The sequence below is a fragment of the Bos taurus genome, chromosome 24 (genome assembly GCF_002263795.3).
Source record: "Bos taurus isolate L1 Dominette 01449 registration number 42190680 breed Hereford chromosome 24, ARS-UCD2.0, whole genome shotgun sequence".
Classification (NCBI taxonomy): domain Eukaryota; kingdom Metazoa; phylum Chordata; class Mammalia; order Artiodactyla; family Bovidae; genus Bos; species Bos taurus.
This window is the reverse complement of record NC_037351.1, coordinates 40126278-40135863: the sequence shown is the minus strand read 5'-3', so window position 1 is coordinate 40135863 and position 9586 is coordinate 40126278. Positions and strand designations below refer to the sequence as shown.

The 9586-nt window shown below is 47.3% G+C and overlaps 1 protein-coding gene across 4 annotated transcripts; it reads right to left on the bottom strand.

Moving 5' to 3' along the window:
- Positions 1–355: 355 nt before the first annotated feature.
- Positions 356–9338, bottom strand: LRRC30 (leucine rich repeat containing 30). 4 transcript variants are annotated; one of them, XM_059880850.1, is made up of 3 exons: positions 7318–9105; positions 6756–6817; positions 356–6396 (listed from the first exon to the last, which is right to left on the bottom strand). In XM_059880850.1, the coding sequence occupies exon 1, from the start codon at positions 9103–9105 to the stop codon at positions 8200–8202; it is 906 nt and encodes a 301-aa protein (XP_059736833.1). In that variant the 3' UTR covers positions 356–6396; positions 6756–6817; positions 7318–8199. The 4 variants fall into 4 exon arrangements, with proteins under 4 accessions (XP_059736833.1, XP_059736831.1, XP_059736832.1 ...); XM_059880848.1 differs by having other exon boundaries at positions 6756–9105; XM_059880849.1 differs by lacking the exon at positions 356–6396 and having other exon boundaries at positions 6515–6817.
- Positions 9339–9586: the final 248 nt, after the last annotated feature.

Sequence of the window (9586 nt, the reverse complement as noted above, 5' to 3'; positions counted from 1 at the left end):
CCAGCAATGATTTGTGACATGTACGCACTATTGCCAACCAGGGCGGCTCAGGTGAGCCTTGGTGTCCAGGGTTTGTTTTGGTTGGGAGTTTGTCTTGGAGGCATGGAGCTCCTCTGTGGCTGACCTTAGCACCTGGGTTCCCAGCCTCTCCAGAGGTTACACAGATATTGTGTTGCCCAAGACCCTACCATCAATCACAGTGTGAGTGCAGACTGTCTGGTATGACCCACGGCCCCAGGTAAACAAAGATGTCTTTATGAGGCAGGGTATTCCAAAGGCTTAGAGATTATTTCCCAGGAGTTTGTCAAAGGCCAGACCTTTCTTTGAAATGTACAGAGTTTCAACACCGCAGACCTGCTGAGTCAACTTTTTATTGCACGCGTCATGTGATTTTGTCAAATTCATCCTTGGCCTTTGCACAATAGATGATGACCATGAAGGACTCGACCTTGGTGGTAAAAAAAAAAAAAGGGGGAACCTGCTCATCCTGATCAAAAAGGATTACATTGCCTCTTCAGCCACAGAAGTAAGTCAGCTAAAATGATGGTAGAGGATGAATCCCTGAGCCCTTGGCAAGTTCATTTACAAACTAAGGAGGTCAACTCAGTTTTCTATAACCAACATATTACATGGTCAGATGAACACTTGAAGTTTTCTACAACAAGCATATTAGATTCATTTCTGGGAGAGTAAACAGATTTCTTGATTACCAACAACAGAAAAGTAATCATGATAACGAGAGGGTAACAGGTAGGAAGGCCAGAGGTCCCCAGGCGGAAGGAGGAAATAAACTGCAGTTGCAGACGTTTCTTCCTTCTCTGCACGAAATTAAAAGAGGCTTCTTTTAATTCTGTGTTGATGACACCTGGTTCTGCCTTGAGCTAACCGATGTGTTTTTCTTATGGAAATGTTTTTCTTCAGCGATGTTAATTAAACTATGTATTTGCTTTGGAAACTGCCTTTCTTCAAATTGGTTCTGCCTAAGACTAACTTTTTTTCTTTTCTCAAACCTTGGGCTGATAATGGCTCAACAAACCAGTACATTGTTTTATGGCTGAGGGATGATACATCCTATCTCAAAAATGCATATTGTGGGTGAGGGGCCTGGTGAAACTCCCTCAGCCTTGAGGTGTTTCTTTTATCTGATTAGAAGCTTGCTAACAGACATAAAATGCCTTGCAAAAAGCCAGCTGGCGGGCACTCTTTCTGTCCCCTTCTGATGTCTATGTCAGAAGCCTTCCCTATCTCTATTATACTTTAATAAAACTTTGCTACACAAAAGCTCCAAGTGGTCAAGCCTTGTCTCTGGCTCTGGATCAAGTTCTTCTCCTCCTGAGGCCACGAATCCCGGCGTAGCCCACGGCTCACAGCAGCAACCTTTCAATAATAAGAAAGCGTGAAAGAGTAAAACATAAAGAAGATGTTCATTCTTCTTGCTAGATTGTTTGCACTACTCCTATGATTTCCTGGATGAAAATATTCCTGAACTTGTACTCACATACCTTGGTGGAGAAGGATCATACCAGAACTGTATTTTCAATTTTCAAAGTACTTATGTATTTCAAGATTACTCAGAAATTCTTATCCAACACAACTGTAATTTGCCCTCCTAGAATGAAGGGAAATAAAAAACCAAATTACAGTCATTAATTTCTAATTTCCACACTGTAGATATCATCCATTTGTGGTTTTGATTAAAACAGTGGAGGCAGAGACGTAATGTTATTAAGAATCAAAGAAACCAAAGGAAGAGCTGTTTTGCAGGTTTCTGTGTGTCTACTTTCAGGAGTTGCTTTGGAAAATTTATAGCCTAATTCAAGTTTGACTCACATGTGTATTTGGACAGGGATGCAGAGAAAGCATGACTCATTACAAATGTTCAGGTCAAGCTCTGAAACAGATTATGCTTTCTCTTCTATAAGACATTTCAGCTCTGTGTACCCAAATGATAATATTTCATCAAATCCAATTCTTTCTTCAAAAAATGGGAAACAGATAATTAAAAATTCCTTCTCTTCCAGAAACATGAGAAGCTTTAAATCTTTCATTCCCTCTGGACCTCCAAGCCAATAAAAAGAGATGGAACCCATACAATCTAGATATCTGCAGACTCCTGGATTCACGCTTCACAAAGCCTTAGCTCTTTTCATACTTTTGAAAGTCAACCAAAAGTAAATTATATTTTTTATGGTACTACAAGGAGATACTGATTTTGATCCATTGAGTCAATGTTTTTGGCTTTTATTGAGTAATTGCAATGACTCTAAGCTCAGGTAGCTATGCACTGGGACAGGAGACAAGGAGAAGATAAAGCAAAAAAAAAAAAAAAATATATATATATATATGTATATATATATATAGTCTGAATTTCAAAGCTAAGAAAAGCTTAAAGTGAGTTGACTTTAAAGTGAATTCAATCAAGGAAACTGGAACCTCAGTCTTACAACCCTATAGAAATGATTTTTGCTACCAGAATGAGAATGGAAATGAATTCTACCCTAGAGCTGACAGAAAGAAACGCAGACCAGCTAAACCTTGATTTTAGAGACATCTGTGTTGACCTTCTAACCTACAGAATTAAAAGATAATAAATAATAAAATAAGTGAATTCAGTTGCCTCACTTTGTAGAAAACTGAAGCCTGGACAGGAGACGTCACCTGTACAGACTTGTTCACTTTTTCATTACTCGTTGGATACGTTATGATTGAATCTCTTCCCTATGCTGGATGAGAAATCCAAGACAGCCAAGAGGACAAAGTCCAGTGGCTTTGCATTCCGGGGACCAGCAACATCCAGGAGCCTTGCCGCTGAGGCTGGAATACAGATTTGCCCCAGTGGCATGTCCTGGCTCCTCTGGGGAGCTCAAGTTACTCAAGGCTGAAGAATATGGGGGACTCTGATGCTCCAAGGGTGACTCTAGCTCATCCTATGGAAGCCAGGCATCCTGTAAATTTCATAATGTATATTTCCCTCAAGAGCATCCAGAATTAGTTTGACGCTTTCCGGAAAGACTCAAGTTCATGTTCATTTTCTGTCCTGTGCTGAAATAAGAAGAAAGTTTAAGCAGTGGGAAGCAAGATCTCTCCTTGCAAATAGATTCCTATGACACTACTAAAAAAAAAAATCTGCATAGCAAGCTTGATGCTAATAGCTTCCAGTTATGCTCGCCTAACGATGCCCAAGCTCTTACAAATTCATTATGAGCCCTCTCTGCTTCCCTTTTATTACTATGCTGTCCTTTTTTAAAATTAGTAATGCTTTGGATTCAACGTATAACTTAATGTGTACCTTCAAAGAACACTCATAAAAAGTTCTTTTCTCAACAAGGTCAAGATTGTTCCTATTACTATATATAATAGCTTTAATTTTCCTCTGAATTTTATTTCATTTTCTTACAATCTATGAAAAGTTGTATTTTGGTGTCCTTGGATTAATTATAATTACCTGATGGTATCAATACTTAGTTGCACATTTAATCTAGGCTGGGAATTTTGTGTGTCTCTGTTTCTCACATGGTGATGAAAATAAAATTCTTCAATGGGATAAGAAGATAGAGAACCCACGGATACCTAAGGAGGTATTGTTTAGGATGGAGTTGTTTAGTCGCTAAGTTGTGTCTGACTCTTTGCGACCCCATGGACTGCAGCCTACCAGGCTCCTCCATCCCCCACTACCTCCTGGAGTTTGCTTAAATTCGTGTCCATTGAGTTGGTGATGCTACCTAACCATCTCATCCTCTAGCATCTTCCTATTAGCTAAATCTAACAGCTTGAATGTTTGCTTTTTTGAAAAAGACCATTATTGAACTCGTCTTCTGTTTCTCTCATTTGTAACAGAATCTTAGAGACTGTCCAGACTCACCGTGGCTGATGTACATTACTGATGAGAAGCACCCCAGCGCAGCTTTGAGCCTCACCCCCATCATCTCAGGATGTTGACACTTGTATCGTCTTCCAGGGACCAAGCCCACAGGGCTTTCATCTTTCACTGTGTGTAACGCTTAGCCACCCACATGCATATTCAGTCTGTGCTTGGAGGCATAGGAAATGGCATTTTAAAATGCAGTAACCATTCCCACAAGAAAAGGGTTTAAAGTATCTGTACAGATAATGACAGCTTTCCCTCTCGATCTCTTTGCAGGAGTGCCTTGTTGTGAAGGACAGGTGCATCCCGTCTGTCTCTGGTTACTACAGAGAGGCAGTACATTGACTCAAGTCTGAGAACAGAGCACATTACTTCTATTAACCATTTACTAAGTCAACAAGTAACTAATGACGACACGCTTCTTTCTAATGTGCGGCAGTTTTATGCATTTAGTGATATTATTTCTCGAACAGATGTGTCTTTTCAAAGCCATCTTCCTTTCTTAGGAACAGAGGATTTCTTCTTAATTATGGGTTTGTAAGCTGCTTCAAAAGGTGTCTCTGAACACACTACTGAGATCACTTCTTACTGAGAGCTTGGTGACATGCAACCACCCCACTATCAGGATGTGAACAGTCAGCTCCCTACATCAAGCCCCCAATTAGCTTGCATTCTTTGGCTAAATGTACTCCACAGCCCTTGCCGTCAGCCTCAGGGCTTTGATTTCAGAAGTCTTAGAAATACCTGGGATTGATTCGAACGTGGCAGCATCAAAACTACAAAAGATAAGCAAGATGCATTTCACCGCCCGTCAGCAAACTGTAGGGTTTGACGGCAGACACCAAGCGCTGTATCAAATTCCCTCCACGTGGGTGTTTTGAATAACCAAGCACATTAACCAGGTTTGTGCTCAGCACTTCCCTTTATCAATAAAAAAGGAGCATTCACAAAGAATCAATATCTAAAGCCCATCGGGCAACTGCTATTACTTTCATGCAGTCCTCAATGCTGACTGTTCACAAAGAAAACCTTGCTTCTACACCTCTGAAAGGCACCGATGGAAGCTGCCAACCACACTGATACCACCCTTTCCTTAAGAAGTATAATAAGCTCTCGGGTCACCTTCAAAATATGGTTATGTTCTTTCCCTGGAGTAGAGTTACTGTGAAGTATCATGTGACTGAAAAAGTGAGGAGAGGAAATAAAATGATTGCTCAGCAGGAAAAGGGTGAAGGTGGTGCCCCAGCCTGACTCTCGGCCCAGAGCAAGGTCATGGAAATTCAGCATGAGCCCAAGTGGGTCTTCGGCAGCAGACACCAGGGGACACGAGCGGGTGAGATCCTGGCACACACGGTGTTTGTGTGACAGCTGCCTGTATGGTCTCCAGCTCCAGCCACTGTCCTGCTCTGCAAAGAAAGCCTCACACTGCCATTTCCCTCTGAGTCATGAGGTCGAGTAAGAATTCCACTGATGTCTTTAAATAGTCTTGGCTCCAGCAAGTGAACTTGGGTGAGGTTACTGAGTGTGCCTTGTGTGTGCCCGGCAGGGATAAGCAGATCTCCGGTTGCTGCTGGGGGGCAGTGGAGGGGGGAATGTGGAGGGGACTTCAGCTGCCTCCCGTAACACTGCTGAGATCTGTTTGCAGTGGTTCAGCACAAGAACTCATGTACCCAGGGTGTTCACGGAACAACAGCATCTGATGATAATGGCAGGAATGGGCCTCTTTGACGGATGGGATATTGACTTTGGGGTCCAGTGAGGAATCCATTTGTCCTGTGAATAAGTTACATGGACACACCCCTCCTTGATCAGCGCTTAGAAGAAAATGGCAGCCCAGCACCCCCGCCACTAAAGCTGCCTAAGTCAGCACCTGAGAATGAGTCCCACAGCCCCCTGGGCTGTGCTCCCCTCCCCCATGCGGGGCGAAGAGGGTGGGGGAATTAGGGTGAGACGGCTGCCAAGAACCGGGGTTTGACTGATTCATCCCAGTTGTGTCCTTTGGTTCTGAAACTTGGGGCCCACCTGCGCCACACACCATCCAGTGTGCTCCCTTTGCTTTAATCTCTCCTTAGCCGGGATCACAACTTGCCACACTGTGGAAACCCACGTAGGTCTGCCTCTCTCAGCACACTTTGAGCTCCTTGGTAGAAGAAGCTGAGCCTTATTCCTTTCGAGGTGCCTGCCCAGGAAAGGTGCTAACAAATATGAACTTAACTGAATTAAACTAAGGGCAGTAAGAAATTAGATGATCCCGGCCACATCCCCCATTCCTGTCTTGCTATCGTCTGCTGTGTGCTATAGACAAATGTGCCAAGAAACCTGAGCGCTTGTGGGTCCACAGATCCAGATCTGTGGATTTGAAGGCATTGTACGTTCGCTGCCACGTTCATTCTAATTCTTGATCTCTGAACACACAGCGACATCTCAGGGGCTCTCGGCTGGGACGGTGACAGTGAGGCCCAGTGATTCTCGCGGCAGGAACGCTGCAATGGCTCGTCCTGATTCTGCGTTGAACTAGCAGGCGTCTAACTCTTGGAATTGAAAACAAAGCAAATAATATTCTTACAGAGCCTTTTCTCCAAACAGCTTTGCATCACTCAACTCATTTGTAATTTGTAAAATTTTGAAATAAGTGAGATCTCCAAAGTGTTTTATTTCATTGATTTGTTTATTTTTGGCCACGCCCCTTGGCATGTGGGACCCTTGTCCCCCGTCAGGGATTGACCCTACACTGCCTGCATGGGAAGAGTGGAATCTTAATCACTGTACCACCAGGGAAGTGCCTCAGCTAATTTTTAAAGGACCACAGGTGAAAGCCAAGTAGCAAACATCATCCTCCTCTGAATATGAACGGGTAATGACTTTTGCGGGTGGGCTATTTATGCCTTACCTCCTCTTTCCTGTATTTTGAGCTTTTCCCCTGGTTGTTAGCTCACCTCCGAGAACGTAAATCTAGGAAGAGAGGAGGAGTGAAATTACAACAGGGGAATGTAACCATCGGCCAGTGTCTCTAGAAAAGCTTGAGGATGTGACTGGGCGCAAGAGAAGGACTGGAAAGAAGATGGACACTGAGTGTTGGCTCTGTTTGTGTTTAGTCTCTGAAAGCCAGCACGCTGCACCCCGTCACCCACCCCCAGACGTCAGCATGAGCGGCTGGACTGCTGCCCTACAGTCATTCTGGAGGCAAAGTTCCTGTGGCTTGTCTCCCCCGGGACTCAAGGGGAAGCTCTGCTGGATTTGGTCATTGCTGGAAGGGCTGGGCGCCAGCTTCTCTTTGGTCCCAAGGGATGCTGGATGGAGACAGAGGTGTGGGCATGTCTTGTTGGGGCTATGTGGCTGCAGGGTGCCAGCTCAGGGACTGAAACCAGATGGTCTCAGCCCCTCCTATATTATACCTGGCCCACAGTATGTACTTAGTAAACATTTCACTTTTGGTGAACATTGAATCATACCTGCTATCCTCTCTTCCAAAGGCTGAATCCCACAGCTCCCCAGAAGACTCAGAATTATTTTTCTTTGGGGAAAGAAAACCCAAGTCCTCTGAAGTGAAGTGAAGTTGCTCAGTCGTGTCCGACTCTTTGCAACCCCATGGAGTGTAGCCTACCAGGTTTCTCTGTCCATGGGATTTTCCAGGCAAGAGTACTGGAGTGGGTTGCCATTTCCTTCTCCAGGGGATCTTCCCGCCCCAGGGATCGAACCCAGGTCTCCCGCGTTGCAGGCAGACGCTTTACCCTCTGAGCCACCAGGGAAGCCTCTATCCACTGATATTCAGAAGGAGATGATATTATGCGGGTTTTTGGGAGAGGCCAGCAGACTAAGACTCTTTGTGACCCCAAGGACTGTAGCCCATCAGGCTTCTCTGTCCATGGGATTCTTTAGGCAAGAATACTGGAGTGGGTTACCATGCCCTCCTCCATGGGATCTTCCCATTACCCAGGGATCGAACCCGCATCTCCTGCATTGCAGGTGGATTCTTTACTGGTGAGCCACCTAAGACGCCCATTTATAGGAGTATACTGCTGCTAAGTCACTTTAGTTGTGTCCGACTCTGTGCGACCCCATAGACGGCAGCCCACCAGGCTCCCCCTGTCCCTGGGATTCTCCAGGCAAGAACACTGGAGTGGGTTGCCATTTCCTTCTCCAATGCGTGAAAGTGAAGTCGCTCAGTCATTATAGGAGTATACAGAGCTAAAAAGCAAACACCTGCTTAGAAGGGACGTTCAGTACAACTTAGCACATATTAACACAAGCCTTGACCCACAGCAACAGGAAGAGGAAAGGGTTTAGACTAGGGAAGTTCCTGCAGGAGTCTGTCAATGCCTCCAACGCCCACATCAGGTGTGTTTTCTGTCCTTCAGGTAACTGACGAGCATCTCCAGACCCCCCTCCAGCAGCTCGGGCAGAGGCTTGGATAAAGGGTTGCGGGAAATGTGCAGCCCTTTGTCCATGGGGTTCCAGGCGATCCTGGTCAGCCTGCAGAGCATGTAGAGCTCCGCAGGGAGCATCTGGATGTCATTGTTGTTCAGGTTGAGCAGCTCCAGGCTTGTGAGCAGGCAGAGCGAGCGTGGGAAGGTGTGGATGTGGTTGCCCTCAGCGATGAAGATCTGCAGGCCGGCCAGGCACTGGATGCTCTCCGCAATGTTCTCCAGGCGGTTGGAGCCCACGTGCAGGAAGTCCAGCTCCTTGAGCGAGAACACGCAGACGGGGATGTGGGCGAAGCGGTTGTGGCTGAGGTTCAGCTTGCGCAGCCGGGACAGGTCGGCGAGGCTGGTGGGCAGCTGGGACAGGCAGTTGTGCGACGCGCTCAGGACCTCCAAGCTTCGGCAGGCACCCAGCTCCGCTGGCAGCTCCGTCAGGCCATTCATGTGCACGAACAGGACTTTGAGGCTCTGCAGGAGGCTGACCTCCCCGGGTAGCGTCTTCAGGCGGTTCCCGCACAAGTTCAGGACCACCAGCCGCGTCAGCTTCCCCAGCTCGGGCGGGACCGCCCGGAGCTGGTTGTGGGACAGGTTGAGCTTCTGCATCTCTGACAGGCCCCACAGGAAGTCGGGCGCGTCCGTCATGCCCTTGGTGACCAGGCTGAAACTGACATGGCGCAGCCCCCGCTTCAGCAGGCAGCGCGGGTCCCTCCCAGGAAGCAGAGCATCGTCCCAGGAGGAGAACTTCTGCCTCCCCCGCAGGAGCCCCCGCCCCAGGGGCCCCTTGTCCTTGCGGCGGGCCCCAGACTGCCTGGCCCCCATGTACCTCCTTCCTCCAGCGTCTCTGTCGCCACAGATGGGGATGGAGTCCAGACCCCGCTGCTAAAGTCCAGCAGGGAGCCGATCTGGTGATGGGAGCCGTGGCCCGTGGTGCCGCAGGTGGAGTAGGACTGGGGGGGATGAGGGGGATGGGAATCCCAAATGCCCGGCTCTCGGGGTCCCTGGTGCTTGGTCCTTGGGGTCCCAGATGCCTGACTGTGGCTCCAAGAGCTGCGAGCACCCCCGACTGCTTTGAGGTGGCTTCTCTCAGAGAAGCAGGGCTGTAGTGACACACTTGTCCCCCAGGCTGCGGAACTGAACTGCTTGGTTCCCTCTGAACGCCACGGGGCAGCTGTCCCTGTCACTCTGCCTGCACTTTATTGGTCTGGTGTGAGCAAGCAGGTCACGGCGAGGCCGCCTCTGACTGTCCCCTCTCGGCTTCTCGGGGGTGTCACAGCTGAGCAGGGCGATTAACCGGCCCATC